A 13,728-nucleotide genomic window follows, 5' to 3' on the forward strand; every position below is an offset into this window, starting at 1 on the left:
ATCTAAATTCAAAGTTAATCCAACAAGATAATCAAAACTTTCCCCATTTGCCATTGACTAAAATAACCCACCTCAACAAGCTTTTGACTGAAATCAAGTTAAATCTTTGAATTGGCAAGTGCAAAACCTAGGACAATCCCAGTGCACCAGGCCCTGGCCACTATGGGGTCTAGGGAATACCAAATGTACGCAGTCTTAACCCAGTCTTAACCCTGTATACAGAAAGGGTTTTTGTGACAAGTACAAAACCCAAACAACAGAAAAACTAGAGAGGAGGAGAGGAGGTGGTAAAGCTTAGGTTCTAGAAAGACATCCAAGGTGTAAAGGCCTTATTGACCCGACCCAACCAAGGCCTAGAGGGGCCCTCCCCTAGGATCGGTTCTTAGTTACCCAGAAATAAATAAATCACTTTGTTTGGATGCAGTCACTGAGAACGTCTCTCACAGCCTGGCGTACTTGAGAATGCTCAAAATGGTCACAGCCAATGAAACCCATCAAGAAATTCTTTTAATAAAAATTTAACAAACTCATAGTTACTTGGAATCAGTAAGCTTTAAAATTTTCGGTAAATTCAAAGATCACTAAGAATACAGTGTAGCATGATAAAGCAACAAGCATGAAGTTCCTAGGCCCACTTTGGGGCATCATTTTCCAAAACATAAGAAATGCTTTCAAAGATCAATCACACGAGAAAGCTTCTGAATTCGGTTTAGTAGGAAGTCCCCTTGCTTGATAGTTGCTTGATAAAGAGCATTCTTTGCATCTGGACGGTTAGTTTCCAAAACACTGGCAACTTTATCAATCTTGCAGCGAAGCTTCCCTGCTGCAATAAAACGTGACAGTTCCCTGGTGCAAACGAGGAACTCAATTAAACACCAATGGTTCACAATAAAAATCAATAACAATCTTACAGAAAAGATCAAAAGCATGAGTGAGTGTATCTAGGAAAATGAGATCACTTACAAATCAATGAACTCCACTGTTACTCCAAATGCTTTTGCCATTGCCTCAATTGTGACACTCTTATAGGATTCCAAGAATTGGGAATAAACCATGGTCCTAACCTCCCTCATGTATACCGGAAGTGGGGATGCAAATAACGGTCCAATTTTATTTACTCCATCAGGCCAGCTGAAAATCAATTGGACAAAATTTCAGATTGGAATAAACTATAAGATAACGTATTCAGATTGGAACAATAGTTTCAGCTATTGATCAGCTTCACAGTAGTGGGGCATTTATACATGCATTGTATGTACTTGTGTCAGCATGAGAAAGGGCTTGTGATCCTCCTTTATATGTAGATCCCACATACTCAAATCTATTATGATTAGACTACTTCAGCCATTCAATTTCCAGTTCATTCTATGGGCAGTGTAAACAGATTTGAATATTTTCAAAGATTCCATGTGAAATTAACCACTTAATTTTCAAGAACTTGGGCTTTATTTAATTTCTATTCCATGCTTACTTGATGTGGCTCATTTTAGAGAAGCCATATATATATATATATGCTAGACAATCGTGAAATATGTTGGGAAGGGAACAAATCAAAAAATTAAAATATTTAAGATGACTTGCAATTACAATCCACACAGTTTTTATCCAAGAAGGATAACATAGCACCCCCACCAAAAAATAAAAATAAAAATAAAACTACAAGAGAAATTTGCATTATATTATGGCAACCAAGACAAAAGCACAAGCTGAAAAAGAAGGTAAAAAACAAGAAACTCTATAATCAAAGGCAGAATATGAACACGTCCAACATTTTGTTTACCTATCTATGTAATATATAATACTGCAAGGGTAAAATATGAGATATACAAGATAAATACTTACCAAATGCTGAGAAAAATGACTTATACTGACAATCATATAAAGAGTTCAAAAACCCCAACAGAAGCGGGATTTTCCCAATAACTGTCAAGATCTCAGGAGCATCAACTACCTGCAACATCTAGCAACACAGGCATAGTAACATGCCACATAAACAATCCCTCCCCCTCCCTTTTTTTCTTTCATTATCACCAGGAAAAACAAAAAAGGGAAAGGAAAGGAAAGGAAGGGAAAGGAAAGTAAAGACGATCAAAAAAAAGAAAAGTAAACCAAAATACTGCCAGCCAAGCATCTCTCTAAAAAATTATCAAGGGGAAAACAATTCCATGCCAAAACCCTAATGTGCAATTGTGCGTACCTTCTGTTTCAAGGAAACTCTATCCAACGATATGATGCTGGTAAAAACCGTGTAAAATATGAAGTTGTCATATGGGAAAAGTTCATAAGTTGTGAAAGTTGAGATCGAATCAAGAAACAAACTGGTGGCTTTCTTGAAGTTTCGAGTAGACATGTAGTATAAGCCTTCATACACCTTTAGACGATTCTTCCTTTCCCAATCACCTCCCTCCTCAGGCCACCCCTTACTTCTTTGCTTTATCAATGCTCTTGGAAATAAGATCGAAATGCATATAGAAAAAGCCAATCTGTAGCGTATGGAAAACCAGGTCCATTTTCTGCCCAACAGCTACTGTCTTGCTTTCTGTTAACTTGAGCTGTTCCAAAGCCTTCTCCTGGGTTTACATCATGACAAGTTAGGAATAAAAGAAGTCTACAGAAATGCGTAAAAAACAAGCAGATGATTAAAGAATTGAAAGACATAACAGTTATATACGTTGTCACTTCTGTTATTAGAATCGTACGATTTGCAATTCGAATCGTATGATTCGATTCAGTAGGTAATCAATTCGACAGGTTGTGTGAATCGCAAATAGCTATGAATCGTAGGTGAATCGGTGAATCGAATCGATGAATCGCGAATCGATGAATCGTGAGTCAATTCAATTCGCTAAAATCGATATTTGGCTTTCTTTTTTGAGTTTTTATTGTTAGAAAATGGTTCATACAACCTTTTTAAGGTCTCTAGGATTACTATATGTCATCTTTTGACTTTCTCTTCCTCCATATTTACTCTCAAATACTTAAACTTTAGCGGAAAAAAGAAGAAGAAAAACTCTCTCTCTCTACAATATTCTAGACTTACATATTCAATTTTATCTAAATACTTGCATTTACAAAATGAATTTTTTGAAGGCATCAAGTGAGATTTTTGAAAAAGTATGAAGATTTTGGTTTTTTAACCTTATAAAAATTAAAAACATTGTTTTTGAGTTATTGTGACTTGGAAATTGAAAGTTTTTCTTTGTTTGCTTTCTTCATTAAGAACGGTTGATAATAAATAGTATCTAAAAGGGAAAAAGGTGAAGTGGTAAACATTGGAATCAATGTTAACTTCTTAAATTTCTTACTTAGACCACATGATCATCATTTAAAACAATATTTTTGGTGATTTGTGTCTAAATATTTCATATTTATTAGATATATTTAATATCTAAGTGTGTAGATATATTTTCTATGTAATTAAAAAAAGGTGACCGAATCTTTACGATTCACAATTGGATTCGATTCGCGATTCGGTACAATACCATTTCGATTCACGATTCGAATCCCGATTTGACAACTATGCTTGTCGCCAATTTGTATGAAAAACAATGACTTGGCTAAATGGGCTTCTCTAATTTCGCTTTCACCTAAGTTTTCTTCAGCATCAGCAATCCTAATAAAAAATGCAACCCGATAAAAGTACAAAAGAGATCAATCAACTGTAAATCCTATACACTTGCATTACATTTAGATACACAGAAAGGGGAGTGAAGGGAAGTATAAATTAGTGATGGAAAGAGAAGGGAGGGGAGATACCCCTCTTCTTGTTTGGTTCGATAATAATTAACCAAGGGGTAGGTAGGGTGACCTTTCCCTCCTTTTGTTTGGTTAGACAATAATTATAAAGGGAAGGTAGGTACAAAAGCCAAATAGGTAATGTTTAAAAAGTAGGGGCTGTTTGGATAGACATGGATTTCAAAAATAAAGGGATTTGACCTTGATCATTCAAGGAAAATAACTCAAATTTAGAAATGCTAGTTTATTTATGTAATTTAAGATTGAGTTAAATAGTTTTATCATAATAGATTTGCAATAATTATATAAAACTAGTTATTTGAAATCATGCCAAGAATTATCTTTCTAAATATAAGGATCCTTCTAAAATATACATCTTTTTTATCTATTCATTTAACCTCAAATCCTTTGATTTGAAATCCATATCTATCCAAACGGACCCTTATATACTTATGTTTTCGTAAAATGAGGGGTATAATTGGTGTTAAAATTATATTTAAAAACCAGCACTTCGCTTCCCCTCCATTTCCTCGCAATTTTAGAGGAGACGGGAAGCGCTCAATTTGTGGACCCTCTTTCCCTTCACAAACCCTCCATATACTTTCCATTGTTTTCTCAAAAACAATCCAAACAAGATGCTATATTAACCCATCCCATCCCTATGTTTCGCTTCCCCCTCAAACCCCAAATCCAAACATAGTGTCACTGAAGATAACTTCCAAATGTTGTGAAGTGGTAGAAATGATACTTGAAGTCGGATCAGAGCAACAACTGATCCACTAGAGCACCCCCCATTACAAAGTATATTATTTTTTTCCCCTTTCCTTGAGTTTAATAAAATAGTTCAGAACTAATCCTCATCAACAACCTACGGCTACCAACACCAACCTTTTTCATAAGATATCCAGCATCCATCATAAATGTTAGATTAGGAGGTGAGCATAAGAAAACTCCCTAAAGAAAATGGTCACCTATGACATCACCAACTGAATTTATAAGACGGAAAAAGGAGACAATATAAAAGGCATCTACAACCTTTTCCATAAACTAAGTAAAACACAAATAATATATATATAGTTATATACACACATAGATAACAATTGTGTTTGTTACAATGTTATACCTTTCACGGCATTTTAGCTGAGATCTAAATATTTAGATTGTTGGCAATTTCATAAGACAAAACATGGGATTTGGTTGTATTGTATTTAAACATGGTTGTAAGGGTAACTGGGTTTTGCTCTTTTACTTATCAATAAATAAATAAATAAATAAGGTAAAGGCAGCTAGCTAGATAAGAATTGTTGTCGAAAATGTTGTCGTTTGAAGACCGTCACAATAAATGTGGGAATAGCTCTGTTACTCATGCAAGTAAATCTAATAGAATTTAAGACACTTGGTTTTTGAGGTGTACAATTTTTACCTACTTAACCCTAATATAGTCTTGTTAATATGTTTTGTAGAAAACCAGTTAGAAATGGGCTAGAGCAGAGGCATTCCTGCAAAACTCCTAAGCAATGTTCTGAAAAGCGGTTGCGATCGTCATAACGGTAGCGGTGACGCGGTTGCGGTTGCGGGGTGTAAATGCCGTAGTGTAACGGTTGCGGTAACCGGAACCGTGAAATTTTTTATTTTTCGCACAATTTGAAAAAAACTTACCGATACGTATATTTTTTTTTCATGATCATATTTATTGGATTACAAATAAATATTGATCAATTTTTGTAAATTTTTAAGTATGATCCAATATATTTCATATTTTTAAATCACTATAAACTGAGATTTTTACATTTTATTTTAATAATTAATGACTTTATATTATACAAAAGTTCAATCACTAACTATTATATATAAGATAAACAATGACAAAAGTATGAGAATAAATAAGAGCCTAAATATATATATACTAGTGTATGCCCGTGCCTAAAGGCACGGTGTAAATAATTTTAAAATTAAAATGCAGTTATAATTTATACGTATTATGTTGAAATTTATACAGTTTATGTCATTTTTTGATAAAGATACTAAAAAAATATATTGAAATATTTTGCTTGTATTACACGCTCTACAAAACTCAAATAAAATGACAACTCTCCCTAATCTTAATGCAAATTAAGAAACAAACATTTAAGATTTAAAGTTATATTGCATATCAAAATATAAAAGGCAGTAAAAAAAAGTGTAAACACTGAACAAAAAATAGAAATAAAGTTATACTGTCATACACCAAAAGAGTAGGTTAAAACTTTACAAAAAGTGGGTTAAAGCTTTACAAAAGATGTGTCACTAACATGTCATACACAAAAAATTATATTGTCATACACCAAAAATATGTATGCTTTACAAAAGATGTGTCAATAACATGTCTTCAAATATGCGTTTGCCCAAACTTCCTCCTCATTACTTTTCAAAAAGTCTTTGTATCAACTTTTATGTATCCCCAATGAGGAATATGCACAACAATCTGGTAATTTGTGGAAACAAAAAAAATATAGATTAGTACATGTGTTGGAAATATACATGTCAAAATATTTTTAGATTGAAATTACCTTATTACATCCCCATCGAAGCAAGGTAGTCGTATTTCTCCTTTTAAGCTCTATAGATTTTTCGGTCCAATCCTACAAAAGTCCAAATTTCAAATTATTATTAAATTGAAATTTTTTAAAAAGTTATATAATCAACAGAAATAAATCTACGTGGTTACCTTCTAATAAAACGTCATTTAATCTGCATAGAGTACTACAGCAACACTTCAGGATAAACAATATTTGTAGTAGAATCCAAATTATCTTTAGGAGGGAGAATACTTATACGATCAAATGATGTACATCTAGACAATGCCACATATAATTGCCCATGGCTAAACACTGGTATACGCAAATCAACCCCAACAAATTTCACAGATTGTCCTTGAGATTTATTAATGGTCAAGGCATATGCCAATCGGACTGGAAATTGACGTCTTGTCATTTGGAAAGGCATTTCTGAAGAAGATGGTGTCAAAGATATCCTTGGTATGAATGCCAAATTGCCAAACTTTTCTCCAGTTAAAATTTGAGCTTCAATTATGCGAGTGCCGCACCTAGTAACCATCAATCTTGTACCATTACATAGTCCATCTTTCGGTGCAATGTTTCTCAACAATATTATAGGACAACCCATTTTCAACTCTAACTTAAAAGTTGGCAACCCAGGAGGATCCAATGAATTTAAATATTCATTAGGATATCTATTTGTAATGGTAGGATCAATTTCATTATCTTCAGACATTTTATCTGCTGCAAGATAAGTATATAATCTCCCTGGAAAGATATTCAACGCAGTAGTATTAATGTCACTGACATCATCGTTACGCGCAGATAGAATTGTGCGTTCAGTTAAAAATGTTGGGGTTGACGTCTCTATCATATTCAATTGTGGATAAACTGTAGAGAGTAATTCATTCAAATCTTGACATTTGTGTATTGTTGATGGAAGGTTAACGATTTCTTGAGGATTGGTCCCAATCTAAAAAAAAGTGAAATCAATAAAAGAGTAAGTGTAAACACAATTTATTAATTTAAAATCTATATAATACAGGTTAAAGTAGTGTTACCTCCATCAAGAAATTTGCAAAATTAGCATTTTCATGGCCTTCATGATTCAAGCGCATATTCAAATCCAAAGTCAAGATATATATATGCTTCCATAGAACAGAGTGTCTTAATGATGCATTCACAATTTGCTCACGAACTCCTTTGGGTATAACTGGTAAGATTTGTCGAAAGTCTCCTTCAAGAACAACAGTAATACCCCCAAATGGCTTTTCACTATCACAAATGTCCCTCAATGTACGATCAACCGCCTCAACACAATGTCTATGTTGCATAGGAACTTCATCCCAAATTATGAGTTTTGTTTCTCTAAATAACTCAGCTTGTAATGATTGTTTGCTAAACCCACAAAGTGAATTTTCCAAGACATCTAACGGAATGGAAAATGTTGAATGTGCAGTGCGACCTCCTACCAGTAACAGTGATGCAATTCCAGACGAAGCCACAGTAACAACGATATGCCCAAGGCTACGACATTTTAATGCAATCGTATTGTATAGAAATGTTTTCCCTGTTCCTGCACCCCCATTCAGAAAGAAAACAGTTCCTTTATTTTGAAAAACTGAAGAAGTGATTGTATTATAAGCATTCCGCTATCCATTATTGAGACAATCAATAGTAATTTGTGGATCTGCATGTTCTGCCTCACTCTGCAGTTGTTGATGTTCAACTATCAATCGATTACCAACTACTGCACTCCAATTTGCAGTAGGTTGTGGCATGGGTGGGAAGTCAATTAAACTTTTGCCTGATTCATGAAGCATTTGATTCAAAAGATGGAGACCATAATCTTCAATTTGAGCCTCAGTTGGTTTAGAAATGACAAACAATGTACAAATCTTATGTGCAAGATCATCACATATATGCGTTGAAAATTGATTCCATAATGCATATGGATTTAGTGGAGAGCACTGGGTGAGAATAATACTAAACAATCTTCTCAATTGATATCCAGTTTTTATGACTACAGCCTCTTTCAAGCATTGTATCCATTCTTCATCATCTTCTAAAAGCCCCCTTGCAATACATGCTAATTTAAATGTATCATGCACAACATTATCGACTGTGCATAAAGACTGAAACGACTTTGGTCCTTTGACAACGGTTAGTAACAAACGTAGATAAAATCTTTCACCACAATTAGGGCTAGCAAAGTACATTCTACCAATTGCATATCCCCTTTCTCTTGATTTCCATCTCTTTTCTGACTTGAGCCAGACAAAATGTTGTGGAAATTCTTGATAAGTGAATGGACATTCATCTTCACTGGCAGCACAATATGCAAAGAAGCCAGTAAGAGTTGACATTTGTTGACCAGCTCTAGATTGAATCGTTTGTAATGACTCTTCTGGGTTAAAAACAACACGATGCATTCCAGGTAAATGAAGTGCCAATCGTACAACTGTTGGCATCTCTGCATGTAAAGGATGACCAAATATTCGCCAAGCAGCTTCTGGAGGTCCAATATACCTTGCATCGAGATATTGTTGAATCTCATTTATCATTCCTAACACCATCGTTGTACGATCATAACCCTTATAAATGTACTTATGTATATACTTGACACATCTCATTCCGGCACAAACTTCCACATTTATATGACAGTTGAAAAGTTTTGAAAGATATGCATTGTATGGTACGACATCCCTGTTATCAACTTCTTGCCCTCTTACAGTATGTACTTGACCATTATTGCAACGACGATAGATAGGGTATCCATCTTGATCCATAGTTGTTTCTGTGAAAGCTCGAGGGTATCTCTTAGTGCATCTACCATTTTCCATACATGGTGCTTGCGGATTTCGAGCACCACATGGTCCATGTACCATACAACATTTGATAGTTTCAAAAAGCATTGGATCGTCTTTTGGGTCTGGAAATTCTGCACACACCAATTTGTCTACTTGAGCACATGTCCGAATTTTGTCTGGGCCCTTGAGAAATAAAAGTGCATGCATATGAGGGAGGCCTCGTTTTTGAAATTCAATTGTAAAAACATGTGCAACTTTATTTCCAAACACTTTATTTGTTTCTATCTCCTTCATCAAACATTTTCTCTTCAACTCAAAAACACGGACAATTAAATCAGGACGATCAATAGGTTTTTGATATGGTAATAATGCTGAAGTAATTTCTGGCCAATTGGGATTTGCAGTCATGGTAAGAAAAATATCTGGGTGTTGGTTGTATCGTGTGATAGCCATTGAATCTTGAAAGATTTCAAACATATGTCTAGGACTACCAGTAAATGAAGATGGCAAAACAAACCTTTGACCAATTTGTCCAGGTCGCACATAATCTGGATCCATATCTGACAACTCTTGGTAAAGCTCAGCCCGAAGTTTCCCTTGATTAAGCTTGTAGTATGTCAATCGATTTTGCTCAGTTGCAGCCCAAGCATCTACCAAAAACTCTTGAAATAGTTTCCCACCTCTCAAAATTGTTGAATACTCTGTGGGTCGTTCAAACAAACGATAACTATAAAAATTCATTTGAGTAAGTCGATCAATTGAAGGTCGATCATACTGAACATTCCACAATTTCAACTCAGGTTCCCATCCAAGCTCACCATATGGAAATAATAGAACATAATGTAATGGCAAGTATGCTGGGTGACATTCATTAATTTACATCAACTCATTATTTCCTCGGAAATGTAAAATAATATCTCTCATTCCATTTACCTCTGTTCCATCACCTGGTATTACAATTGTAATCTCATCTGTAGTTGGTAGGTTATACCGACGTCGATCAGTTGTTGAACTGTAATGAAGATGAGCAGGTAGATTGTGTCCTGCCGAGTCTAATTGATGTAAAATGGCATGAGCCTGGCGATATTTATCTACAAATGCATTGACTTGCAACAAACTATCCTGAATAGTTTTGAGAACATCCCTTCTCAAGTTAGGATTTCTACGATTACTAATTTCTAAAGCTGAATAAGGGTCATAGATATACAGCTGAGCATAACTCGCATCCTGTCCTGGTTGTGGTTGTAGTGATCCTGTTCGATGTCGCAATTCCCCATGAATTGTGAATGATGTGGGGCCCCTTCCACTGAGTACTCTAGGATCCAATGTAGCACCAAGACTCGTAAAAGCATTGGCTGCATTGTACACTCGAGTATAACTTCGAAAGGATTTTGATTGATCATTATTCCCATCATACAATGCCTGAAGTGGTGGAGGGGGTGTAATAAGTAAAGGTAGCCTAATCTTCCCTTCCAAACAGCAAGTTCCGAATAAGGGACGCTTTATAGATGATTTTGTCAATTTTTCATCCATCCAATGTAAGGCTGAACAATAAGGACATAATACATCCATCTTGCCAAGATAATGGCGGCAAGAATCTTTGTGTGCCCGGGCACCAGTTGATATACTCGTAGGTAGATCTTCTAATTCATCATCAATACATAGATCTTGTTGAAGAAATCGATTTATAGGAGTAAACCTACAAATATTTGTGTATAAATAAAATTCTGTAAAACAAAACGGTATGAGTAAAAGTATGTATTGAAGATGTGAGGATCTGAAGATGTGCTTGAAGAAATCGATTTATAGGAGTAGACACAGTAATTTACCGATTCCTTTGTGAATTTGAAGATGTGCTTGGCATAGAAAACGAACATGTCTGATGATAGGTAACCATTGTTCGTTTTTGTGCCGACTGAGAATCTTCAGTTATTGTTTCCCACTCCAAGTGAGTGCGATCGCGACGAATTGGTGTTAAAGAACGTTGTCTTATTTGAACACATTCTTCTAATCCCTCTTGCTCTCGTTGCAAGCATTGAAATTCAATTTTTTCACGCTCTCGCCGTGCCCGTTGGGCCAATGCAGCTTTTGATATTATATTATCATTTTGTGCCTAAAAAGAAAATATTTTATCATTGAAGCAAACAATGTGAATATTTTGTGTTTAAAATGAAACTATCTTCTTATTTCTTCCCTTTCTCTTAATTTTGTTTTATATTTTATTTGTTTTATACCTTTAATAGTGTTATCTTTATTTCTTTTTTTCTTATTTCTTCCCTTTCTATCTTCTTATTTCTTCACTTTCCCTTTCCCTTTCTTTGTTTTCTATTTTATATATTAAATAAGAATTAAAAACCTATCTTATTTAGTTTCTCCTTTCTTTATATATTTTTTCTTTATTTCTTCGTTTCTTTTTTCCTATTCTCTTTATATAAGTAGCAACTTATGGATGGTACATTATAAATGCACATGTATCCATGCAAAATAAGAATAAATAAATTTGAAAAATACATACAAATAATAGCAAGTTACAGGAAAAAATATTACAATCATTCTACAAAAACAACATAAAACAATAAATTCATTTTACACACTCATATATTTTAACTATCAAAATTTTGATTAGTTTTGCATCATATTTTTAAAAAAGAATATATACCACTTGACATGCATTTGTCATTCTCTTGCCGGAAGGAGCCATCTTTTCTTTTCCTTTAGACATTGGGTTGACCTTTTCTTTATCTTTTGCCTAACAAATATAAATAAAATATTGAAAAGATTAAAAAAAATCTTATATAATCTTATATAAATAAAATACATACAATGTTTGACTTGATTTTGTACTTACCGCACGAACACGGATAACATTAAGGTCGTGCTCATCACGGATGACCACACCAACATTTCTACATGGAGTTGTAGGAGGAGGCCTACAGAAATAGATTGTGAACAAATTAAAATCTATATAATAAAGTGGTAATAGTAAGAGTAAAAAATTCAAAATTGTCTTGGGTAAAAGCTTCTTTTTCTTTTTACCAATTTGGTGTTAAAGAAGGTTGTCTTGGGTTAATACATTCCTTCGATCTTTCTCTTTCTCGTTCTCGTCGCAGGCGTTGTCCCAATTGGTATGCAGAACATGGCTTTTGATTTTTTTCACGTTCTCGCCGTGCACGTTGGGCCAATGCAGCTTTTGATAACACATTCTCATTGTGTGCCTAAAATGAAAATATTATATAAGAATGTGCATAAAATGTGAAGATTAACTAACTTGCTTCCCTTTCATCATGTAATTTTTCTTCCTTTTAACTAACTTTTCCTCTTCACTTGGTTAAGTTGTTAGTCATATAAGAACCAATGCATGTATTTATGAAATTTAAAAAGGAAGGGAAAAATAATTTGAAAACACAAAACTGCAAACTCACTATGCACGCACTTATTGATTTTAAGACACTACCCATCTCTTTACAAAATGTACGTTGAAAAGGTAAATATTAAATCATTGGGTACGTAAAATGTGAATATTAGCATGTAATGTCTTGTACTTTCCTTTTCTCTCTTCTTGTTGTTTCTGTTGTATTAAAATGCATTTTTGTCTTTTTCTTCTTTCCTTAAGAACTTCTTATAAGAAAAATAAAAATTAAAAAAAATTATATTATGTAGTTTCCTTTTCATCACATAATTGTTCTTTCTTCTTATTTTCCTTTTTCGTTTTCTTCTATTTTATTTTTATTATGCTATGTTGTAGATGCAACATATTGTCTCAATGCAACATATTTTTATCATACAAATAGACAAACATATTAAAAATTCAAATTAATGTTTATACAAATGCATTAGCATGTTGTACAAATGCTTACTTTAACATGCTTCAGAAAAACATTTCACATTCAATAAAAAGAATTGAATAAATTTTTGAAAAAGAAACTTTTGAAAAATGTACATAAAAAATAGTATATGACACTATGCAATTCCTAAAAAAATCTATATAATATTCGAAAAAGAACCTTTTAAAAATTGTTGAGAAACCATACCATGGGATGTGCATTTTCCTTTCCTTTGCCATAAGGAATAGCTTTTTTTGTTTCCTTTGATATTGCATTGTCTTTTTCCTTTGCCTTTGCTTGTAAAAAATAAGTAGAATATATTTATAAATTATTTTTAAAATGATAAGAAAATACATGTCCAATGTTGAAGCGACTTTTAGGCTTACCTCATAAATGTGAATAGTATTAAGGTCACGCTCATCGCGAATAACAACATTAACATTTCTTTCTTGAAGAAATCGAACCTATACATACAAAAATTTTAGAATGATAAATAAAACTTTATACACATAAATAAAAAAATTAGTAAAGGGAGGTGATGTTACGGTTCGGTGTAAGTCCCCATCCACCTATAAAGTATGAGGAAAAAAATAATTAGAATAGTGATATTGTCCATAACTGTTGTACTTAAATTTATATGAAGAGAAAAAAGAAGAAAAAAAACTTACTTGACCAAAAATAGTGATATTGTTCATAACTGTTGTACTTCAGCCTAAAAATGTTTGGTTATATAATTTTAGACACAAAGAAACAAAAAAATAGCAATAATAAAATTAGCAATTAGCAAAAAATTGGAAATATAAAACCAAATGAAGGAGATGG

At 33.6% G+C, this 13,728-nt stretch overlaps 2 protein-coding genes and 1 pseudogene across 3 annotated transcripts; all 3 read right to left on the reverse strand.

Moving 5' to 3' along the window:
- Positions 1-485: 485 nt before the first annotated feature.
- LOC114290256 (26S proteasome non-ATPase regulatory subunit 6-like) lies at positions 486-4,650 on the reverse strand (annotated as a pseudogene). Its single transcript, XR_014365904.1, has 5 exons — positions 4,624-4,650; positions 2,198-2,570; positions 1,843-1,951; positions 964-1,131; positions 486-846 (listed from the first exon to the last, which is right to left on the reverse strand). The product of XR_014365904.1 is annotated as a 26S proteasome non-ATPase regulatory subunit 6-like (transcript).
- A 1,801-nt stretch (positions 4,651-6,451) lies between these two features.
- Positions 6,452-7,503, reverse strand: LOC145823372 (uncharacterized). Its single transcript, XM_082922917.1, has 2 exons — positions 7,334-7,503; positions 6,452-7,245 (listed from the first exon to the last, which is right to left on the reverse strand). The coding sequence occupies exons 1-2, from the start codon at positions 7,388-7,390 to the stop codon at positions 6,478-6,480; spliced, it is 825 nt and encodes a 274-aa protein (XP_082779043.1). The 5' UTR covers positions 7,391-7,503; the 3' UTR covers positions 6,452-6,477.
- Positions 7,504-10,836: 3,333 nt separating this feature from the next.
- Positions 10,837-12,368, reverse strand: LOC145823848 (uncharacterized). Its single transcript, XM_082923378.1, has 5 exons — positions 12,351-12,368; positions 12,119-12,297; positions 11,931-12,012; positions 11,742-11,831; positions 10,837-11,195 (listed from the first exon to the last, which is right to left on the reverse strand). Exons 1-5 carry the CDS (start codon positions 12,366-12,368, stop codon positions 10,908-10,910), a joined length of 657 nt encoding a protein of 218 aa, XP_082779504.1. The 3' UTR covers positions 10,837-10,907.
- Positions 12,369-13,728: the final 1,360 nt, after the last annotated feature.

Source organism: Camellia sinensis, chromosome 4 (assembly GCF_055761805.1).
Source record: "Camellia sinensis isolate YWXY chromosome 4, ASM5576180v1, whole genome shotgun sequence".
Classification (NCBI taxonomy): domain Eukaryota; kingdom Viridiplantae; phylum Streptophyta; class Magnoliopsida; order Ericales; family Theaceae; genus Camellia; species Camellia sinensis.